General features: G+C 42.0%; 1 protein-coding gene across 1 annotated transcript in view; it reads left to right on the top strand.

Annotated features, from left to right (window-relative positions):
- Positions 1–12,071, top strand: part of ascc3 (activating signal cointegrator 1 complex subunit 3) — a 187,191-nt gene that overhangs the window by 150,533 nt on the left and 24,587 nt on the right. Inside the window, exons 29-34 of the mRNA XM_078253587.1 lie at positions 1,070–1,190; positions 2,043–2,185; positions 8,132–8,269; positions 8,815–8,935; positions 10,325–10,457; positions 11,522–11,647. Of these exons, the coding sequence (XP_078109713.1) occupies positions 1,070–1,190; positions 2,043–2,185; positions 8,132–8,269; positions 8,815–8,935; positions 10,325–10,457; positions 11,522–11,647 (782 nt within the window). The remainder of the gene's footprint in view (positions 1–1,069; positions 1,191–2,042; positions 2,186–8,131; positions 8,270–8,814; positions 8,936–10,324; positions 10,458–11,521; positions 11,648–12,071) is intronic.

The following is a 12,071-nucleotide window of genomic DNA, read 5'->3' as shown; positions in this document are numbered from 1 at the left end:
CCATGGGCGCACAGATGGGCACATGTGCATTTGCTATTTAAACGATGTGGGCGCTGGACAAGAAATTGACAACTGCGTCGGTCTTAAACTAGCAAATAGACTCGTATTTTAGGATTAAAGCTATATTCGCTGTTAATATAAGTATGAATTTGATTATTTCCAGGTCCAAATATGTTTAAAATGTGTTAAAGATTTGTTTATTTTCCTCAATTGTTTTCTCTGATGAAAAGCATTTTTTTTATCTGAAACTGATACTTTTTATCGATACCAATTTTATAAAATCCATTTTAGCAATAAGAAATTACAACATCACGGCACAAATCTTTTACTTATTTTTCAGCTCCTACTACTGAGCCCCGTCTCTGTGCGTAACGCAGAGTTTTTCCTGCGTGTCTCTTTGACATGTAGCGTTAGACAGCCAATCAGCAGCATTATTAGATCTTGGTACAAGTATGCTGTCTGCTTATTGGCTCACTGACGCTGATGAGAGGTATTGAAATTTGGTTTTGAATGACGAGGCATTTTTCGACACTAAGAAGCCAAATCGGTCAGTGCCTGAAAAGTATTGAATTCGATACTCAGCCCTAATGGTCAGACACATTTCCAAATACTGTGGCTTGAGTTTCGCTCTGCTGCCAGATCTGTAGAGAGACAGTGTTAGCAACCCGCTTTGGCTGTCTGCCATCCATATATCTGACTGGCTGGCTGCTGTTGGGTGTGAGCTGCTAGATTTATAGCCGCCCAATCCATTAGCCAGGCTTTAAAGATGTCTGTAGACATGCAGCAGCCCTTAACACAATACACACCAAGTAATGCACCATACTCTTTACAACATCCTTTAACACACTTTGCGTTTAATTCTGTTCACACACTGCAACATATCCCCTTATCACACAATAAACACAGCAGACCCATCAAAGGTTGAACACAACACAGCACTGGGCCTCAGTGACGGTGACAGACAGTTTACATTACAGCCAGATGGGGCTTCACGTTGCCACCTGCTCACATTAAATCTCTTCTCTTTTTTCTTCTCTTCCCTCCCCCTCCCCTCTTCTCTGTTTAACAGGTGGGTTTGTTTAACTTCCGTCCGTCTGTTCGCCCTGTACCGCTGGAAGTTCACATCCATGGTTTCCCAGGGCAACACTACTGCCCCCGCATGGCCAGCATGAACAAGCCTACCTTCCAAGGTACAGCTCCACATCCACATGTACACACATGATTTACTCATGTCTTGTGCACATTTATTATAAATATGTCCATTTGATTTGTTGGTGGCCTTTCATGCAGCTGGCTGTAGGTAAAGTTACTGCTGCAACTTTACAGTGCTGTACAAAAACTATTCAATCTTTTTGAGAGCTATTTCATCTTTTGTGTTACGCTAACGTAATATTAATACAAAATGCAGTCCTTGTGTGTATTTCAGATAGATTATGAAGCAGGACACTTTTTTTAAGACCAGGAATCCAAAGATATCCAGTGGTAAACCTCACATTCCACATAATCAGGTTTCCTGAATTTGAGTCTATGCTACATTGTGATCCATCTTCAGCTTTTGTTGACTAAACCAAGGAACTACTGGGCTTGGGGCTGAGTAGCACAGACAAGGTATGGCAGTCAGAAAGTATTGAAAGACAGACTAACTTTTCATGGGATTTGTTGCCAGAAAGAAAAATATATAAAACAACACGGGCACCTGGGGAGCTCACTTAGTGGAGCGGGCGCCCATGTGCAGAGGCTCAGTCCTCGACGCAGCGGCTTAGGGTTCAAATCCGACCTGTGGCCATTTGCTGCATGTCTTCCCCCTCTCTCCCCCCTTTCCTGTCTACAGCTATATTGTCTATTAAAGGCTAAAATGCCCACAAAAAAACCCAACAACAACACCAGCCTTACCTTTTAAATGTCTGCACGTGTGCTGCTGCGAGAAAAGGCCGTTTGAAACACTGGCAATCATAGCATCCAAAATAATTCTAAAACAGTTCCTGGAGCAGTAATAAATAGTCAATACATGGTATATGAAACTTGTATATACATCTTTACAGCGATACGCAGCCACTCCCCAGCCAAGCCAGTGCTGATTTTTGTCTCATCACGACGGCAAACTCGACTGACCGCCCTGGACCTCATTGCCTTCCTGGCCACAGAGGACAACCCCAAACAGTGGCTGCACCAAGACGAGAGAGAGGTACTGTACGCTAACACTGCACGTACACAAGAGGCCTAGCGTGAGCATGTTAGCAGAGCAGAAGCAGCAGATTCAGTCTTCTGTCTGTGTCTACATGCTCAGACACAGTATTTATTTTTTTATTTTTTAAAGATAGTTTTTTTTTTTTGTCTTTAATGGCCTTTAATTAATAGGATAGCTTAAAGACAGGAAAGGGGAGAGAATGGGGGGGGGACATGCAGCAAGGCTGCTGTCAAGGGCTCAGCATACATGGGGCACACATTCTACAGGGTGAGCTAGAGGTCGCCCCCAGGCACAGTATTGAGAGTAGGTCATCCAAGTTTTGAGAATCACACACAATCACTGTAGTTACACAAGTAAAACAGAAGATAGTGGATTTGAAAACGTGATAAACCATAAGCATCATGTGGGTCAGTACTGATTGCCTGACTTTGTCCTTACATATCAGTCCCTCCAGGATTTTGCAACCTTTTTTTCAGATAGTTGCGGCCCAAAATGCCTTATTTTGCGGGAGCTTTTGTAAAAAAAATTATTTTTCTGTATTTTTTTTCACTTTTGTTTGCACAGTGAAAATTGCCAAAAAAAGATAATAATAAAAGGAAACTTGTTTCAGGGAAAATAACACTACTCTGGGCTCAGTGTTAAAAGTAACCTTAGGCCAAAAAGGCTCAGGATGCTGCAAATGCTGGTATAATATGAAAATAGCTTGTAGATTTATGACCCAAAATAATAATTTACAATTGAATGAACAATTGAACGTGTGCGTGCGTGTTTCAGTCTCGGGGAGAACTGAGCGGCAGCCCCGTGCGCTGCAGAGAGCAGACAGGATTGAAACAGCAGCAGTTTCTAGCGACTTTAGAGTGAAAAATCGTAACAGCGTACTTTGACGTAAGAATGTGTACGAGTTGGCAGGACGGTCTTGATTGTTCTGCGCCATCTTTCGCTGACCAATTTGTTGGTAAATGTGAGCTGTTGGAGTCACACACGTCTCATCTTCATACCAGAAACAAAAAAAAGAATTTGGCGTCAACGCAAATACTGACGCTTGATCAGTGGTGGAAGTCGCAGGAAGCTCCGGTGATTGGTCAGTATTTGCAGGGAAGTTGCTGGGTCGCACCAAATTCACATAGATTGGTTGAATTTGTGTGAATTGTTGTGATCGCGAAATTGCGAATTCCTGGAGGGACTGACATATAGCTCATGTAGGCAGGTTATAAGCTCTGTGGGCAACAACATCACATTCAGGGACTTTGCTAGAGCCATGAGTGTAGAGAACACTTGGTGCAAATATTAGCAGATGTGTCCGTCATTCTTATGCATTTCCTTCTATCCACTTCTAATGTGTATTTCCATAGATGTCCTTTTCTTTTGCTCTCTCTCCCCGCTCTTGCTGAATTGTGCTGATGCTCCATTTCTCTGTGTAAGTGCGGGTTTAAGTGTAATTACAGATGGAATTCAACCCAACTTGTGCCGGAAAAGCCTGTGTCATCCTCCATTATATTGTCTGTGCATACCTTAGGATCAGTTCAAGATGGGAGCAAATGACTCCTCTGGGTTAACATTTGAAAAAGTATGCTAATATTATTACAACACTTGGATATCCAGGCCCGATAGAGCATGGACTGTATTGTAATTACCGAGGGGGGGATTTGTAGTCTCATCTCTGTCAGACACTTAGCACCATTTGAACCTAGTTACTTAATGTATACTATAGTTTACATTTAACTTTCATTCTTGTTTACTGTTGCATTAATTTGCCCAGTTAGCAGCAGTGCGTAATCTCCTGTTCTGACATACACAATCAAAAGACTGGAGAATTGATAGCATGCCAGATATTGTAAATTTAACCTCAATTCACATGCTGCCACCGGCTGCCAAGACTTGGGCTCAAAAGGCGTCCGGCAGTATGACGCTAGTGAGTTGAGCAAGTTTCAACATGATTATTTTCAACTTTTAAGGTGATCTGTTTAGGGTTGGGTATTGAAACCTTGCCATAATGTACCCAATGACAACACAGATTTCGGTGCCTCATTTTGCTGCCACTTAAATGCTTGCGCTGCTCTCTGGTGCTATGAAATGGATGTTACAGACAATAGAAGCATCACTGCACGTGGAGCTAGTTAAAACTACACTTGTTAGCAGGTAACGTTAGCCTACCATTAGCAAGTAGCTGGCTTAAACATGGTCAAAATGCCGAATGCTAAACGTTCTAACATGTTGCTGTATTTTAATAGAAAGGATTCAAACACCGGGACATACAACAGTTTGCAGCTAAAGACACAGAGTAGCCTAGCTGCACTTTAAAACACATGACCGTTGTAGAACAAACAGATGGTACTTAATCATAGACAGTATATAAACTGGACCAACAGATCCCGTTGCTCTGGACAGAGACCAGTGAAGGATATTAGAAGCACTTTTTCACTGACCGCTGAGCGTTACTGCTCAGCCTCCAACTGAGCTCGAAGACGTAGATGTGACGTGAGCAACCTGGCTAAAAGTTGTAAGTCTTCTGGTAGCTGTGCCAAGATAAATCTCAATCATTCCCATTCTTGCAGAGACAGAGAGCGTAGGTATATGTAAGGAGATAACATAGGCATAGGCTAATTATTGCTAACTAAAATGGTAGTTAACATTAGTAATTAAACTTAAACAGCTAATCTAAGTCGAAACTGCCTGTGAGCTTCTCCTGTACTATACGGTAATTCCTCTACTATGCGACAGTAAGTTGCGTGGTTATGACACAATCGTTAGCATATTTTTATAAAAACGTCTGCTACGGAGCCATAATGTGAGATACAAGGTAATGGAGCCTTTTATACATTGTTGTGTTTCTTTAGAAATAAACAATGGACAAAAAAAGTCTTTAAACGCTTCAGATATAAAGTTATTCGCTGTCAAAGTGACGTCAAAATGAATGGCAGTCAATGGGATGCTAACGGCGGGTGAGTGCTTGTTAGCATCAAAATGGCTATGTGTGCCATTCAAGCGCACCTTGAGAAACTCAAACCGTTAGTGTAAAGTACCATTCTGCCATCTAGTGGTTCTTCATTTTGTTTTTTTAACAGTAATTGACTGGTGAAATAAGTTATTGTTATTACATTTTAAATAACGTATTTAAATTTGAACAAATGGCCTTCGCAATAAAAAAGCCATTCTTTAATGTTGCCAACTGTCGTTTTGTGCTCTTCTTTTTTTTTTAAGTATTGGGTCAGGCACGGTTTAAGCACTGGCACAGTTTTAAAAGTATCGTTTTAGCACCAGTATCGGAGAAACAAAAAAAGATAAACAACCTTACCTCTGACGTGTTGGAGCACTAACAAATGGCTCTTTCTTGGTTTCCTTCAGAATGAGTCTGCAAAATAGGACCCACCCACACTTGGACCAAGAGCACATACCTATGGGACCACCATATAATTTGTTATATTATAGTTTAAACACATATTGCAGTGTAAATACACTACAGAGCAATGAGCTATTCTGTATGCAAGCTAAAAACTAATGGGCAGAAAAGTAATTTTTGGTGTGTCACTCAGACAGTAACCAATCAGTGGAAGCTGTAGGTTAATTTCTCTGTGTGTGTGTGTGTGTGTGTGTGTGTGTGTGTGTTGGAACAAGGCGTAAGAATAGCAATGTGGTTGGTGGGTTGGTTGGTGGGTTGGTTGGTTATATCTGTACCTCAAACATTTTTGTCAGTGACTGGCAATCTCATAATATCTAATGATTGTGGTAACCCTGTAACTTTTCCTGTAACTCCACCATGAAGGCAGGTTTACCACTGGTACCAAAGTTTGCCATGAAAACTGAGCTCATGTTCATGCTCACCAATGGATGAACTCTTTCTATTTTGGACACTCCATGAAATCTTGTGCCATCCTCGAGCCAATATGTCAACTTGGCGCATAAAATATTGGACTTTCCTGTTGCGTCAGGACAACTTTGTGTTATGGGGTGTAATGAACAATGCATCTATTCAGGGCTTTCGGAAAGTGCATTTAAATAAGCAGCCGTTAGAAGCTAACAACATAGTTGTTGATGGTGACTATTTTCCCAGAATAACTATGGTTCAATTCGTCTAAATTCAGTTTAAGTAAATTGTATTTATATAGTGTCAAATCATTACAGAAGTTATCTCAAGACACTTTTCATATAGAGCAGGTCTAGACCATACGCTCTAATTTGCAGAGACCCAACTTCCCATGAGCAAGCAGTGTGACAGCGACAAGGAATTGTTGTATAGCTCCATACAGGATGATCTTCTAGAGGAAAGTATTCCTAATATTTCCTAAAATTTGGCAGAGAAAGAGCAACAGGCTTAAGGAAAAATCACTTCCTGACACTACATACTTACTTTACTTTACTATACACGTAGTAGTATTATTAATTCAATGGTATATTTAAGTTTAAAATGTTACGATACGTAAAGAAAATACATTCATTAAAAATACATGGATTCAAATATGAATACAAAGTCCTGAATTTTTTTATTCTAAACCCTGCACATACACTATCTCAATGCAAATATGTACTGTCTTATTACATAGGCCCAGTTTCTATATGTGTGTGTGCACAGCTTCCCCAGCCTCTGTGTGTGTTCTGCTGACATATGCTGCTGCCTGCTGCTTCTCTGCGCTGGCCCGTGTAGCAGCTCAGCTCCCTGCTGTTTGACTGACAGGCTTCTGCCGATGGCTGCTTAACTCTCACCGGGGGTCACCCACTGCCTCATATCCCCTCTCTGCCCTGACAGCTCTTTCTTCCTCTACTGCTGCCCGAAAACCCCCGGCTCTCTTCTCTCAGGGATGGATTTTCACTTTTCCCTTCCATTCTCTTACTTATTACCTCACATTGTATTTTTCAGTTACTTAGTTGGAATATGTGAAAGATGCATTGCACAAAGTAGTTTGAATATTTGATTTAGACACATCCAATTTTGGAAGGGAGGGGGGTGTATATTTTGTTTAGTATTGAGTCTCTCATTCGTTCCTCTGTGAGCTGCTGAGCTGAACGCTTGTGAAAAAATACAAATTTACAATACAGATTTTGTGTGTATGATAGAACAAAGACACAAATAACAGAACAGAAGCCAAGCATGTCTGTTTACTCCTGCAGCTCTGCTCCACTGGCGCTGTCTCTGTTTACTCTGGCAACGCACTGGTTACACTTTTTGGCTAGACCGCAGCAATGTGGGTCCAGCCCTATAAACGCAAAAGTCTGTCACTGAGTGACTGAGGCTACATCTACACTGCTACGTTTTTTTAAAAGAAAATCTTTTGCTACATTTACGCCTCGCGTCCACACCACTCCGGTGTTTCCAAGCGCCTAAAACAGAGATGTTTGAAAACACTGCCGCCCCCATTTTGTTTGGAAACTCTGGAGTTGCTTTGTAGTCTGGACGGGCACAAACTAAGACCTTTGGAAACAATGACGGACAGAAGTCAGTCTTATCGGTTAGGTAGGCTTACATACCTTTCAACAGTCATCGGTCCAAGCTTATAAATCCCTGCTCTTACCTTTTGTGTTTTCTCCAATGTATTTTCAACTCATACAACTATGAATTTCAACCACAGAGTAAGGTCAGACACTCTGCTTTCCAGTCTTTAGGCTAAGCTAAGCTGGCCTTAGCTTCATTTTTACAGTACAGTGCCATAAAAGTGGTATCAATCTTACTCTCGGCAAGAAAGAAACATGTTTCTCAAAATGGAAAGCTATTCCTTTAAGTAACATCACCCTTTTTCCGACTTTTACTCTCCGACTTTGCATCTTTCTGTCAGTGCATATCGCCATGAAACTAGGGACAGTCTTCACAGACTTGGTATAGTTCGGAGTGTTGTGATTTGGCAGGTCAGCCTTCAGCTGCGTCATTGTATATGGCACCTCTCGGTCAGTTTGGATTTGGATTTGTGTCTGTCCTGATCCGTCATTGTCTGTGCTCTGGTTTGTCTATAGATAGAGTCTATCATCGCCACAGTAAGAGATTCCAACCTGAAGCTAACGCTGGCCTTTGGGATCGGCATGCATCACGCAGGCCTGCATGAGAGAGACAGAAAGACTGTGGAGGAGCTGTTTGTCAACTGTAAGATCCAGGTACGACCTCCTAATGTACACTACTTAAACACTACAACTGACTGCTTGACATACCCCTAAACAACATTAGTTAGCCTTGATACGAGTGTTGTGCAATGTGATTGATGACATTTTATTGCAGAAATGATCAGTGCTATGCTGGTTGTCAGTTTAAAGCTAGGGAATGATTGAATGATGATTGAACTATTATGCATGCGATAGGTAGACTGCATATACAGTACATTCCCATGTTTTCCTCAACACTACTCATACTTACGCACAGTGACGGACTCACGTAGTAGGAGCTGAAAAATAAATAGAAATATGTGTGCCAGAATGTGTAATGTTGTAATTTCTATTTGTTTTGTAAAATTGGCATTGAAAAAATTCAGGAACCGGTATCAAAGTCACAGTCACGATACCCAGCCCTACTCATACTATATTTCTTTTAAACTTATTTTCACTCTGTATGCATTTCATTTCTTGTATATTTTTCATTTATTTAACTTGTGTCAAGTTCCCTCTTATATTGTATGAGTCCAGTAAGCTATCATGTCTTTTCTCAGGTTTTGATTGCCACCAGTACTCTGGCGTGGGGCGTGAACTTCCCTGCTCACCTGGTGGTCGTTAAGGGAACTGAATACTATGATGGCAAATCCAGGCGCTACGTGGACTACCCCATTACAGGTACAGTCCTGTCCAATAGGTATTTTCTAATTGGCCCATAGTGTGCAGTTTGTTTTAATTTACCATAACAGAAGACATGTTTACATTATAATTGTGTAGAGGAAGCAATCTATCTGTAACTTGGGATATCTCTGTGCATGTGTCCCCACACATGGGCAGTACAGCAGCGGAGGCAGGGAGTTGCTACATCCCTAAAACGTGAAGGCTCATTGATTGCGGTTCACCGGCTACCGGTGTCATATGCCAAAAAGTGGTCATCCGCCTTTTACCTTACCCCGATTGCTGTCTACCCTACATGCAAATACAATCGTACATAGACAGACGTTAGATGAACGCGAGCGTGAGTTCTTGGGCTCTCCAGCATGTTGTTTTGTTGCCGGCGGTTGTGTACATTTCTCTGTTTCAGGCTGAGCCCGGCTCCCTCCTCCTCTCGCCTGGGGCCGGGGCACATCGCTACGCACTGTGGCGGCTTCTCCAGCAAGCTGAACAGGGCTCCCTCCCTCCTTCCCCTGCCCGTGCCACATCGCTACCTGGATGTGTGAAGGCTAGACGAAAAAAATGGGGACACGCCGAATCTCTAGATGAGCCCCAGCAGAGCCGCAACTCATAGTTAGAAAAAAAATACTGGGAACCAAGCCGTCGGCCCTTTTTGAACAGGCACGCGCTCCAAACATGAACTCCACTAGTGTAATGAATTATCCCTAAACCAAACTTTAAGGGGTAATTCCTATGTTTGCCATCACGACCACTGTATGTAACTTCGACATTACATTTACATTATTTTACACCATTTGATGAATCACATTTATCTATACCTTAGGAACACACTGAGGGTAATAGTCTCAATTTCAAACAGTTGCGATTAAAGCTATAGTGCGGAGTTTCTGTGGCCCCCCTTGAGGAATTCTGAGTAATGACAACAAAACTGTTGGCGCGTCCACATGATACAGCCTTCCGTGATCGCTCACCACCCCCACCCCTCCTCCACACAGTTGCTAGTAGCCAAGGAGGACACGGAGGATTAAAAAAACACGATGGACTCTTCAGAAGAGGTCATTATCTTCACTTGAGTTTCTGCGCGGGAAAGTCGCCGGACGACACAATCTTCTGAACATATCCATACTGAGAAATACAGAGAGAGTTGTGTGGAGCTGATACTCTTAATTAGCTTTGTAGCAACTCATTTGGCGATGGCTTGAATTTAACGGACGTTAATTAATATCAAAAAGTTACACACTAAAGCTTTAAGCTTTGGGAAATTCTAAAGTAAGTCCTGGAATAGACAACAAAGTGACTACAAAGAATCTTTTTTTCATTGCAGCTTATTTAAAGAATAGTGGAACATGGGATGGAAAGCAGTCTACTGTAATGTCTGTGCTGTATGTGTAGATGTTCTGCAGATGATGGGGCGAGCAGGTCGGCCTCAGTTTGATGACCAGGGCAAAGCGGTTATCCTCGTTCATGACATCAAAAAGGATTTCTACAAGAAGTTCCTCTATGAGCCTTTCCCTGTTGAGTCCAGGTAACAGTCGCACGTCTGCTGTCTTGGTTATTAAGATTCCTCTCATCACTGTCTGGTATGTCAAAGACCAGGGGCTGTACATAGAACAAGTTCTAAATCTGTGCATCTATAGTTCCTGTATGAACAAGATAGTATCCACTGTCACACTGTTACCCATAATAAAAGCTGTGGCAGAAGTGAAGAAAAATGGCTCGACCTTAAAGTGAATCTGAATCAGAAAAGGTTTTATTGCCACAAGTACACTTATGTGGAATTTGCCTTGGGGAAAGGTGCCTAATAAACAATAAATACAGAAGAACAAATATATACATACAAATTAAAAGGCTGAATGGGTTGAGTGCAAAATTTGCAAAGCCAGTTGTAGCACACTTAAGAGCCATAAGTATCACAGGATGGGGACTATGTCCCAATATCATTCACAGATGACCAAACAGCATCAGTAGTTGGTGAGATGTGCCTGATAGGCATCATACCTGATGGTGATACTAAGAGTGGGCTGGACCACAACAAAGTGGGAGGCAGGTTGTTTTTAATGGTTGCAACTGTCGCAGCATAACATATGGTTGACCTGACATTGTCAGTGTAATAAGAAATAACGGTACAGAAGCACAACAGTGCAGTAACAGGAAGCTGCGCTGGCTCAGAGATGTGTGAGACATGTGTTAAATGATGCAGTACTAGAGTAACAAAATGAATAAAATGACTACATTTGAGTAATATAATTCAAATTGAATGAAGAAATATGGGATGACAATGGTGAGTTTGAAGATACTAAATTTCTACCATAACATAACTGATTTCCTTTTCCACAAAATTGCCTGTAACCTTGTGACAGATTTCATTTCAGAACCAGAATTTGCTAGTTCTTGAGAAAACTTACCTAAAAATGTTTGTGTCGCAGAAAAATGTGAGAAGGGTCAAATATGTCTTCTTCATGTGCGTGCGTGCGTTTTAAATGTATACACAGTCTCACAAGACTAAAAGCCTGACTGACTCTACTAGAAATGAGTCCATATGCAATGTACATACTCAGTGGTGGATGTGATTGTGTGTTGTATCCCCAGCCTCCTCACTGTGCTGTCCGACCATCTGAATGCTGAGATTGCTGCAGGAACCATCTCGTCCAAACAGGATGCAATGGACTACATCACCTGGACGTACTTCTTCAGGCGGCTGGTGATGAACCCCAGGTTAGGAAAAACCTGTTCACACCACATATCATAACCAACTGCTTCAAATCATGCAGTTCAAAACCAAAGCAAACGCACATGCGCACATTCTTGGCCTACTCCCACAACATGGTTCGAGGAGTGCCATGTTCTTCTGTCAAACATCTGCTGTGTAGACAGAGACCATTCCAGAACATTCCAGCCTGTTGGTATTTGCACGGCTGTCATCCCACATTTACCATTCAGTCCCTGGCTCAGGCCTAGCAGTAGGATTGTACCAATACAGGTCTGTCAATCCTGATGCTCATCATTTTGGATTCAAGCTGGGATTTAAGGTCAATATTCAATGTCTGGCGCGATAGCTCAGTTGGTAGTGTGGGCGCCCATATGTAGAGGTTTACTCCTCGACGCAGCGGGCCTCGGATTGGTGGAAAGCCTCAGACAG

The sequence above is a fragment of the Sander vitreus genome, chromosome 6, assembly GCF_031162955.1.
Source record: "Sander vitreus isolate 19-12246 chromosome 6, sanVit1, whole genome shotgun sequence".
In the NCBI taxonomy this organism is placed as follows: Eukaryota; Metazoa; Chordata; class Actinopteri; order Perciformes; family Percidae; genus Sander; species Sander vitreus.
The sequence above is the reverse complement of the archived record's forward strand: the minus strand, read 5'-3'. Positions and strand labels throughout refer to the sequence as shown.